This window comes from Nymphaea colorata, chromosome 4 (genome assembly GCF_008831285.2).
Source record: "Nymphaea colorata isolate Beijing-Zhang1983 chromosome 4, ASM883128v2, whole genome shotgun sequence".
NCBI lineage: Eukaryota > Viridiplantae > Streptophyta > Magnoliopsida > Nymphaeales > Nymphaeaceae > Nymphaea > Nymphaea colorata.
The window spans coordinates 13,920,509-13,932,094 of NC_045141.1; the positions used below are offsets into that span (position 1 = coordinate 13,920,509).

The following is an 11,586-nucleotide window of genomic DNA, read 5'->3' on the forward strand; positions in this document are numbered from 1 at the left end:
CTAAATCTGAATCAGGTTTCACAATTCGAATATGGTCCAAATCCAATTTCTAAATTTATATTAGACTCTAAATCTGGTTTTCAAACAAAATTCAAACTGCATTGCGAATCTGCCATAGATTAAGAACTTAAACAAGTTCGAAACAGAATCCAGTGGGATACTTATTTAAATCTGAATCCATACCAGATGGGAATTAAATTCAAATATAATCTGATTTCTAAAACAAAGTGTTGATTTTTTTTTTTTTGTCCGAGTTTTTTGAAACAGTTCGTCACTTATAAGATCCAAGTCGAACTTGTTGACATTCTTATAAGCAAACTTTGAGCTAAAACAAGCCAATTCGTAGAATAAAAAACAAAGAACAGGAATTTTAAAGAAGCAAAAAAAAAAAAAAAAAAATTCCCCTCACACAGTTGCACAAGGGGCCAAACATGGGACTGGGTGTTCGGGCAATATCTAACCTGGTTGGTGGTTATATTTGTGAAGGATTTTTTGGTGCACAAAAGTATGCAATAACATAAACGCCCCAATAAAAATACAAAAAATAAAACTGTTTAAATGTGTGAAAATGCTCGCATCTTCTTTTTGGTGCATATTTATTTAGAAAGCTCTTTTTATCTTGATTATCTTGATTGTAGGCCTAAGCATCGGCTGGTCCGCTTGACATTTGAAACTCGAGTTGGATCCAACAATGAAAAATCTTATCGAGCCGAACCGAACTTAGTCGGGCTCACCCAATGCCTTTTTTTTTTTTTTTTGACCCAAGCCCAGGCCCGAGTCAAGCCTACGCATCGGGTACTCGGCCGGAGTACCCCTCAAACCTACAACCTCCAAAAAACCTTTATGTTAGAGAAAGAGGAGGAGGAAAGGAAGGTGTGGTTGGGCACAAGCAACGTCTTTCAGGTGTAGTTAAGATGTGATCAACTGAACCTACCAATCTCACGGCGTTCCCAGAGGATGAAAGACCGGTAGGGCTTGGGTATGCTCGGTTGAATTGCGGTCGTTCGGTTCGAGCCCATGCTGCTTTTTAGCCTCTTCAACTTGTCAAGAGTCAATTAATGTTATGACCGGTGATAGAGGCCCGCCGATTTGGTTCACAGGCCAACTTTCACAAATTAGATAGTTTCTGATTCAAATTCACTACATGGATATACTTTATTCATAATATTTTCTTAAATGGACCTTGCACCAGAATCCAAGAAATTGAACTTGTGGTAAACTACATACTTTTGTTCTAAATCATGTCCATATATTAAAAAAAAAATGCAGAAGCAAATAGAGTTCATCGTCTCTCCACAAAGAGAGAAACTAACTGGGAAACATCGATAAAGACAATGGTAGATAAAGAGTTTCTTTATTCGATTTAGAGTGTCGAAGTTCATAATCAGACGATGACTCTGCCCATTTTAAAATGAGCGCAACAGTATTCTTTCTGTATCTTAAACATAAGCATCAACAATCGGCTATAATCTGCCATGGACTCCAGAAAACTCTCCACAATAGCGTGTGCGTGTTCTGATCAATTGCCAGCGCATACCAATTGCTTGGACCCTTCAGTGGAGGGCGGACGGTACTAGAAGAGCGGTGGTGGCGGCGGCGGCGGTGGTGGCGGAGGCGGCAGCGGCGCAAGCGGCGCATAGAGTGGTCCACCGAAGAGCGACTCGAACAACCAGCAGCAGCAAAGGACGGAGAGTCTGAAAGATCACCAAAGAAAAGGGTTTCGACTTAAGCAACTAAATCTTTTCTAGACCCACGCAAAACCACCTGTAGAGATTCTGTGAAGGAAGTTCTAAGTTCTAACACTTACATTCCTGTTAGCAAAACCACCTGTAGAGATTCTGTGAAGAAAGTTCTAAGTTCTAACACTTACATTCCTGTTAAACATCCGCAGCAGTCATCGCAAGGATCGGGAGCCGGTGGTCGTGGTGGAGGTGGTGGAGGCGGTGGAGGGGGTGGAGGTGGGTACCATAGCGGTGGTGGGGGTGGCGGGTACGACAGCGGCGGTGGCGGTGGAGGAGGAAGAGGAGGAGGTGGAGGTGGCGGAAGTCTCCATGGGTCGACGGGCGGTGGTGGAGGGGGAGGTCCCCAAGGGTCAACTGGCGGTGGAGGAGGAGGAGGTCCAAAATCCCGCCAAGGGTCGTCCGGCGGACCAGGGCGTCCAGGTCTCATTCTGAAAATGAGGCCTCTCTTCCACCACCACCACCACCTTGGATGGTGCTGAAGTAGGCGACGAGAAGATGGCGAGGTATATGAAAAGGAGTCGGTTAATTTGGACATGGGGCCGGAGAATGGCGGTTGGCAGGAGAAAGGGCACTGGAACCTTTCCTCTGCGATCCGCCATTCTGCTCTTTGACCGGTTGCTGTGCCTCTGGCTTCATCAACCTCTGTTCTTTCACATTAACGTCCCTTAGAACAACAGATGTTTGGCCTCGATTTTCTCGTTAGATCTTTGATTTTTGAAAAGAGGATGCGCACTTTTTCTAGAACTAAAGCTCAGAAAATTCCCTTCTCTGAATTGAATCCGTTTCCTTTTATTCCATTGCCTAAGTTCATGCAATAAATGCGTTTCAGGACTTCCTCACATCCGACCCTTAAAAAAATAAATAAATAAAAGAGATGCATACAAATCAGCTGTTAATGTAAACACCGGAAGAAGCGAAATATTGATTTAAGAGCCCAGCTTCCGTTCCCGGTTTCTGAATTTGAACCTCCTGAGATCATACATGAATTTCTGGCAAAATCTTGTATGCAAACCAACTAATTTTTCTGCAAGTTTCAGGTTTGGTAATAGGAACTCTAACACAATGTTTTATAAATTTCTCTCAGAGATAGTGGCAGATTAAATTTCTCCCACAAACGGTGGCAGATTCATGAACATAGTTTCATGAATCTATACAATTTGTAGAACAGATTTAAAATGAAACATTATGTCAATATTCTCACGAGTCTACTATAATCTTAGGAACAAAATAAATATTAAGCATTATTATTATTGTGTTATTATTGTGTTAATGTTCCAGTTGCCAAACAACTCCTAAATAGCAACATCAAACTAGTGAGGATACTGATTTTATGACAATGGTTTTGGTTGGAGTCAGCTTTTGTGCTCATAATACAACATCAAACAATACAACATCAAACAGTATTTACAACGTTGTTACTTTTACTTGAATTTTTATCGTATATGGACGTGGGCTTCAGCTCCAGACACCAAAAGTAGACACTGTACCCTATAAAAATAAAAGATTGAGTGAGCGCTTCGACCTTTAGTCAAGCAGTGGGTTTCCCATGCTCACCCGCATAGATGTAGACTTACTTCATTATAGTGTGGGTGGTTCAAACTAACCCTGGTCTTGTCCTTGGCGTGAAACTTGGGATCAGGTGCGGCCCATTAGGTCTGGCAAATTAATATCTAGCTTAACATTTGTGTAATAAGGCGACCAAACGATCAATACTGCTGATCTTCATGGTTCTCGTGGGCTTCCAGTTGGGTCATGAATCTCGTGGGCATCTAAAGCTAATATTTTCAATATATATATATATATATATATATATATATATATATATATATATATAAAAAGAGAGAGAAAAAGAAAGAGAAAAGGAAAAAAGTTGGTGAAAACCAGTCCACTATACAAAAACCAGACACATTAAAATTATATAGAGTTTATTCCATGTCTGGAAACGAAATAAATGGTGCCTTAAAATATTGTCCTTCCTGAAAAATCTGTTCAAGTTTTCTTTTAAAAAAAGCGTAGCATGGTTTCAGGTTTCATTGCACATTTCAGTTTCTTGTTGTTTTTGTTGCTTACGTTTTCTACGGATGATATTAAGTTTATTTGCTAAACACGTGTTTCTTGTTCATAAACATGATAAAAGTAACGAAACTAGTCATTGATCTCAATTCAAGCTCTTTGTCCATGTTACCATGTGCAAAAAGAAATTAACAGATACCACCATAAAAGGTTGAGATTTGAAGGTGAAGAACATGGTTGCTGCATACAAGTTCATTAATTATATGTGTTTAATGAATTGAATCCACGGTTGTTTTCAAGCTACATTTAGCTTTACAAAACAAGAAAAGAAGTGCTCATTGTCAATGCACAAGATCAAGAAGGAGAGAAAATTTTGAAGAAGATCCAACAAATTAAGGAACCGATGGATGGCGGAAACCATGAAATGGTAAGAGATAGAGAGAATCGTGCGAGACGGCCACAAAAAGTTTTGAAGAAGTTGTTTCTAAAACTACGGATGGACAACATAAAGAAAATAACGCGTAGAACTTTGTTTCTCCTAAACTTCTTCATGCAGAGAATTTTTAAGTGGAATACTCGAGTTTTGGCTCCATGTGTTTGAGAGACAGGAGTTGCATGGCTTTGCAGTTGGGTGATTTCTCTATTACACCTGCAGCATCTTCTGATGAAGCTTCTCAGAAATCAGTTGCAAAGCCACTGTTGATTGCTTCAATTTTTTTCATTTTGCTGGTAGATTATAGCCATTTGGGCAGACAAAATCTTTGATATGGCGTTGTAGCTTTGAAGGAGAGGTGCAATTTCTTCGTAGGAACGAGCACGAGGCTTGAACGCCGAAGCCAGGAAAAGCTTCATATCCTTCACCAAGCCCTTGCAGTAGTTAGAAATCACGGGCATTAAACGAGATAAAGTCGTTGCCACCCATTTCTCTATTCACGGGTGGAACCAAGGTAGGGTTTGTTTGAGCCTTGCCTACCTCAAATTTTTTTTTTTTTAATTTGTAAGTAAACTTTAAAAAATTTCAATTGTTTTATATAAAAATTTTAGAAAATAATATTTTAACCCTAATAAAAAAATTTAGAAACTTAATTCGGCGCCCTCATCAAAAATTTCTTATTTTGCTCCTGTCTCTTCATTCATTGTTAATATTTTGCCTGACATGTTGCAAATCGTCAGTGGTGGCTTTAGCGATAAAAGTCTTTACTGACATTTTTTTTTGCGTCACTATAAAAAACAAGAAATATTGTACTGACGCTTACCCACGTCCTTTAGCGTCAGTAAAATCAATTTTTTGTAAGTGCGCCATTAGCATTTTTTTCTTCCCTTTAGAAATGGTTTCAGCCATCCACTAATAATTTTGAGTTGGAACTACTCATTTCGTGGGGAATTGCAATTTCGAAACGGTAGTCGACTAGACAGCCCTTAATATTTCTACTTCTTATTAGAGAGAGTTATGTTCTATCACAACTTTCCTTAAACGAGGTCATGAGTTCTACTTCGAATTCATGCATGTTTAATTGTGACATTATTATTATGAATATTCATACTAGCATAGCCACTTAAATTGTGAATTTAACCAAAATCATGGTCAAGATTCATTTGACAATCAACTGAATGGCGAAATTTGAGTTTAGTTATGGCATGCAGATCAATAGAATGCCTATTTAATTATATGTTCACTCAACTAAATAAAATTTTCAAACATTCATGACATGAAAACATAGTTATGCATCATTACATACTATTATGCTCGAACCACCATAACTTGTGAATTAAAATGAACAAGTTTTCAATATGATGTCTACCCTTATCTTAGTACTCTATGAAATCAAGTGACTCAAAGTATACTTTTGGCATCAAATATGTACTGATAATAAAACATTTAACAGTAACAAAGAAGTGAGATATATATTCATGCACATGCATGCAAATAATTATTATTGTTAGCATCCTTGCAACCATAATTAAGTTTCTCTTGTCAAAGCACTGCAGGCACTACACGAGTGATGCAACTAACATTCATTCAACTGCATGTACACAATGCATGCTAACCATGTGATTGGCATGCTTAATGGAAATGAGAGGCACAATGCAATCTATGGCCATCATGAATCAAGTCATTAACACCAACAGTGTGGATCTAAATCCCCAACTTAATTAGATCTGAAATATAACAAAAATACAATCACAAATGCATGTTCAATGCATAGTCAAATCCAAACAAAAGCCTGCATGCAACCAGAAATCAAGAATGTTCACATATGACAATCCACATGCACATGCAATAATCGGCATGCAACTATGTCTAAAAATTCAAATCCAGATTCAATTCTATCATTACTTTATGGTGCATGTTCATGATGTATATGAGATATATTGAAATCAGATTAACTTAAGTTAATTTTTACTTGTTTTATCACGTGTCTTCTGAAAATAATATTTGAGATCGTGAGGTAAAGTGTACAATAAATTCGTGTCCATAGAACTTGGTCCCAAAAATAAGTTAAGATCCAAAATTTCCTAATACCAGTCCAAGAGACTTGGAAGTTTCAAAAACATAAAATGAGCCAAAGGTACCTTATAGATAATGGCAGCACAAAGAGCCTAGCCAACTCGGGCTTAACTCAAATTCGTTTGCAAAAACTCGGTTCGTGTTCAATTCGTGTATAAACAAGTCGAGTTTTATAGTCGACTTGACTTGCAAACTGGTACTCTTTGTCAAAACCGGCTCACCAAATCACTGGTTTGAACTTTTAGGGTAAAAAACAAATTTTAACAAAATTACACGAGTTAACGTTTATACAAGCTAAACGAGTCGAGTTCAAACTCGATTTTGTGCCATCGAGTCGGGCTCAAACTTGTTATAAAGAGTTAAACTTGAGTTCGTGTGCTCGAGCTGGCCAAGCTGCAGATCGACTCGACTAGTGTGCAACCCTACCTACAGACATTAAAAGCACTTTGTTTAGAATTTATAAACATGCAAAGTTATTAAAATTGCGGCCGTGAGTGGCCCGTGACCCTCTTAGTGCAATTGGTTTTCTGAAAAATGAGGAGAGTCAAGATTTTTTAAGATTGTAACAGTATATTATACAATAACTGGAACATGTGGGGCTTTTATGAAATTTCTTCTAGGGTTTGTCCGATATCGAAACCCCATTTCTTGCACCTCTTATTACCCAACACGAGTTCTTTCTCTGCCTCTGTGACTCTGTCTCTCTCGCGCGTTCCCTGCTTCATTCTTAGGGTTTTATTTTGGGGTTAAAGGGACGGCGCCGTGCTGTCCACCTTGACGATAGTTATCCCTATCCGTCTTGGTCCTCTTTCTGCTTTTCTCCGACCACTTTCCGTTCGCCTTCTTCCTCATTCGCTAGTTTTTTTTGTAGTTGTGTGTTTTTCCTCCAGCAGAAATGGCGGTGAAATACTCCAAGGCCGAGAAGAAGGTCATGTATGACAAGAAGCTTTGCCAGTTGCTGGACCAGTACAGCCAGGTGCTCATCGCCGCGGCTGACAACGTCGGATCCAACCAGCTCCAGAGCATCCGCAAGGGTCTCAGGGGCGATTCCATTGTCCTCATGGGAAAGAACACGATGATGAAGCGGACGATCCGCCTTCACTCCGAGAAGACCGGCAACAAGGCGTTCCTGAACTTGATCCCCCTGCTTGTGGGCAACGTTGGGCTTATTTTCACCAAGGGAGACCTGAAGGAGGTCAGAGAGGAAGTTTCCAAATACAAGGTTGGAGCACCGGCACGTGTTGGGCTTGTTGCTCCCATTGATGTGATTGTGCCTCCTGGAAACACTGGCTTGGATCCTTCTCAGACATCATTTTTCCAGGTTCTGAACATTCCCACCAAGATTAACAAGGGTACCGTTGAAATCATCACTCCTGTGGAGTTGATAAAGAAGGGTGACAAAGTGGGTTCATCTGAGGCAGCTCTGTTGGCAAAGCTAGGAATAAGGCCATTTTCCTATGGTCTTGTTATCCTCTCTGTGTATGAAGATGGTTCTGTCTTTAGTCCCGAAGTGCTGGACCTAACAGAGGATGATCTTATGGAGAAATTTGCAACTGGTGTTTCATTGGTGACAGCATTATCTTTGGCCCTATCGTATCCAACTCTTGCAGCTGCACCGCATATGTTTGCTAATGCATATAAGAATGTTGTAGCCGTTGCCCTTGCAACAGAGTATTCCTTCCCTCAGGCTGAGAAAGTCAAGGAATACCTAAAGGTATGCAACCAACCTGGGCCCGCACATATTTTTCATTGCTGATTTTTTTTTTTTTTCACAAATGAGTTTGATGTTTTTATGATGGTGTAGGATCCAAGCAAATTTGCCGTGGCTGCTGCTCCTGTAGCTGCTGAGACTTCTGCCGCACCTGCTGCTGCTGCCAAAGAAGAAGAAAAGAAAGAGGAGCCAGCAGAGGAATCGGACGATGATATGGGCTTTAGTTTGTTTGATTAAGTTAACACCGTGTCTGTTGGATATTAATTTTGAATTTCTTCTACTCTTGTGTGAGAGTTCTCAGTTTTTTGAGGTTTTGACAGCCCGCTACTATTCTTAGTTTTTGTTAGCTCTCTCTCTCTCTCATACCCCTTTTTTCTATTTTTTATCAATTTTGTCTAATTATTATGTTTTTTTAAATAGGGTTGAGTGTTTTCTCTGGTGAGTTGGAATTGTCTGCTCTGTTGATGCGTGTTATTGGTTTTAGCAGTAACATTAGGATATTACGTGTTGATCACTTCATTGTTATGCTTAACACTCTTGATTGAATGCCTAGCCATGTTGCTTCGGTAGTATGTTGGTGTAATCGAAATCTTTGGTTGATGTATCGTAGGTGCCCAATGCTCATTATTCATCAATGAATGGGCCTTAAAGGATGGATTTGATTTGTGCATTGCCTGACTTTGTTTGTAACTTTGTTTTTGGAGATTTCAGATTCTTTGTTGCTTCTGCAGTCACGGGCTGAATTGGAGTTTCAAAATATTTTGGGTTGACAACCTTCAATCACGATGTCTTGGATGTTATGTCTGTCCCATATGCTAGTAATAGTAAAACCGATCAGTCCTCGGGACCTCGAACCTTTGTTCTTCTTAATTTGAGTTTTTAATTTTAATCGTACTATTTTCACATATTATTTTAGAAGACATTTGAGATAGATGCATAATCAGTTCTACAGTATAATTGGGTTGAATGCTTCACTGTTCGCACAGTTAACCCACTAGTAGGATAGGGATTCTCTACCCTGTCCACACTCTGTTTTCCTTTCTCTCGTTTACTATTGTATTATCTATTTATATATTTTTCTTTGTTAAGGTTACCAACTTACTGGTCTACCAAGCTTGAACATCTCTTGATGAAGACAATAGCCACAATAACGGGTAAAAATGAAATGATCCCAATAAAAGACAAAAACTGAAAACAAGAACAGAGAAGGGGAATTCTGGGTTGTTTCTCTCTTTTGTTTATCCATCTATTTACATGTGAATTTATTTATTGATTTATTTATTTATGTTTGGGGCAAGCAAAGGATGTTCTGCTGCCTCCTGTAACTGAATAGAGGCATTCGAGCTGTCTACATCTCTTCCTTATGCCACTATATGTATATAATTGTAGTCTTACAACATCTGTATATTACAATATCATGTCTAACTGAGCATGTAATGTGTCGATGCATCTCCATCTGTCCTCAAGTGTACTGATGGCATAAATGGTGCTGATGAAGATTCTGGATTATCAAGAAAGAATGGACCATACACGGGCAGTTACTAAATTCTAATGGAATAGGGAATTCTTTATTGTAACTGCTCCTTACACTTAGGAGAAGCGTTTTGAAACTATTTTGAAATTCATTATAAATAAGAAGTTATAATGTACTAAGGCCGATGGGTGGAGGCCTTCGATGGGCTAGGAATTATTCCAGCCACGTTAAATGATTTCCTTTCATCTTTGTTTTTTATGTTTCCCTCATGGTATCAGTGGAGGGATTGCTGAAGAAAAATTATGCCTCAATGAAGGCCTCTCGATGACCAAAAGGATCGCTGACTTCTTCACCAAAGCAAGGACTTGATTTAGTTCTAAACAAGATCTCCACAGCAAACAGAGACTTAGCACTCTGCAAGTCTGGTGGCTGTCAATATTTTGGTGACAAGCCTGTTGTTCAGTGCACTCTACACCGGAAGAAAGCTCTCACCTGGTGGGCATATACTTGGAAATCTATTTTGTGCTACATCATGCTTGTCCATTAATTTTAAGTTTATACACAGATCATATACATGTATATATGTATGTATGTTCCGGGAGCTACAACCATTCTGTGCAGTTGCAGGACGTGTCAGTCAATGTGGATGTTCAGCATATTTTGATATATATGAACATGGAAAACAGTGTCTTTTACTGAAAAACTATGCGAAGTCTGCTTGCAAAAAAATGTTATTTCCTGTCTTACAAGATGTTCAACATTATATATGATCAATGATTTTTAATTTGTTATTCAAATGCCCATATATTCTTTGCTGAATACCATCTTGACCAACCTAGATTTCTATTACTTTTTCCAAACCATTAGGGATGGCTAAACTGTCTCTTTTATGCATGTTGTGCACTTTTGTTCTATGAACTCCTTGAAACATTTCAGTAGGGATGAGCCAGTAGAGGCTTATGTTGTCCATTTGTTCTGTAAATTGCTTACTTGGTAAATTATGTGTAAATTAGAATGGAAGTCACATTTTTCCAGTACATGTATTACAATCCATCTTTGATTTATATCAGATGGATGCTGGTTGCTTCATTTATTTTATTTGACCTCGTTTTCTTTTGGTTAATTGGATCTTTATTTCATGCAGCATGATTTCATGTGTATATGTTATAGGTCCATGTTAATATATATCGCATGCTGGTGCGGTTTTGCATGAGTGGCACTACATCAGAGTATGGCTGTATCCTCAAGGAGTGTCCTCTAGAAATTTTATGTAGATTATTTGTTAATGGAGTTTCTGTGTAGCCAATAGAATTTCAGGTGCTTTTATTTCTTGCTTTAGGAGATTATAAACAATGGCATCCCCTAAAAGAACCGAAAATTTATTTTACTTCAAGATAGCTAATGATTGTGATTTTTTTGCTGTGAACTGTATTTGTTAGTCTTTCAATTTTAAGATAAATTAAGATTGTTCAAGGTGGTCAGTTGATGTTGATGTTGTACATGCAAAATTTGTGACTTGTAGTCTTTTTTTTTCTTTTCCTGTGTGCTTGCACGGAATAACAGTATCAGGCTTGGTTGTGGCTTCATGTGGGCATGCAGATTAAAGTGGTACCGTTTGGTCCGCTCCTGAAAAAAAAAAATTTTGGTTCCGCCCTTACATATGTCTGCCCTACGCTGTATTGTAACTAACATATCATAAGCTAGTAACATATGTAAATTAATTTTTTAATTCATAAAATTTTTAAAAAAATAAAAAATAGGTAAAATCAGGAAAAACAAATAAGAAATTGAAAAAAATGTGTTGTACATAAAAAAATCTCATCACATGAAATGACAAAAGTGTTGATTTTAGAGTTTAATAAAATGTTTTAGATTACATTACAAGTTTGCAACAAATAATATATATTTTATTATTATATCAATCAACATCCCATCATTCCCAGGGGCCATGAGTAATCATGCCATATAGGAATGTCAATTACTGATCATTTGTCAGAGACCCTAGAAAGAGGGAAAGAACTGAGTCATCAGTTGTTCTTCAAACTTAGTTGTTTTGGAAGTAGCACACTGGTGCGGGGGAAAGTTGTTCTTCAAACTTAGTTGTTTTGGAAGTAGCACACTGGTGCGGGGGAAGTGT

The 11,586-nt window shown here is 38.4% G+C and overlaps 2 protein-coding genes across 2 annotated transcripts; one reads left to right on the forward strand and one right to left on the reverse strand.

Moving 5' to 3' along the window:
• Positions 1-1,338: 1,338 nt before the first annotated feature.
• On the reverse strand, positions 1,339-2,397 carry LOC116252343 (formin-like protein 20). The gene is made up of 2 exons (XM_031626529.2): positions 1,871-2,397; positions 1,339-1,694 (listed from the first exon to the last, which is right to left on the reverse strand). The coding sequence occupies exons 1-2, from the start codon at positions 2,275-2,277 to the stop codon at positions 1,574-1,576; spliced, it is 528 nt and encodes a 175-aa protein (XP_031482389.2). The 5' UTR covers positions 2,278-2,397; the 3' UTR covers positions 1,339-1,573.
• A 4,535-nt stretch (positions 2,398-6,932) lies between these two features.
• On the forward strand, positions 6,933-8,417 carry LOC116253670 (60S acidic ribosomal protein P0). Its single transcript, XM_031628605.2, has 2 exons — positions 6,933-7,978; positions 8,069-8,417. Exons 1-2 carry the CDS (start codon positions 7,160-7,162, stop codon positions 8,210-8,212), a joined length of 963 nt encoding a protein of 320 aa, XP_031484465.1. The 5' UTR covers positions 6,933-7,159; the 3' UTR covers positions 8,213-8,417.
• Positions 8,418-11,586: the final 3,169 nt, after the last annotated feature.

Coding starts and splice junctions, on each gene's coding strand:
- LOC116253670 (XM_031628605.2), top strand. CDS start 7,160: ATGGCGGTGAAATACTCCAAGGCCGAGAAGAAGGTCATGTATGACAAG. Junction 7,979..8,068: donor AAGTCAAGGAATACCTAAAG/GTATGCAACCAA, acceptor ATGATGGTGTAG/GATCCAAGCAAATTTGCCGT.
- LOC116252343 (XM_031626529.2), bottom strand. CDS start 2,277: ATGTCCAAATTAACCGACTCCTTTTCATATACCTCGCCATCTTCTCGT. Junction 1,695..1,870: donor TGCGGATGTTTAACAGGAAT/GTAAGTGTTAGA, acceptor GTGATCTTTCAG/ACTCTCCGTCCTTTGCTGCT.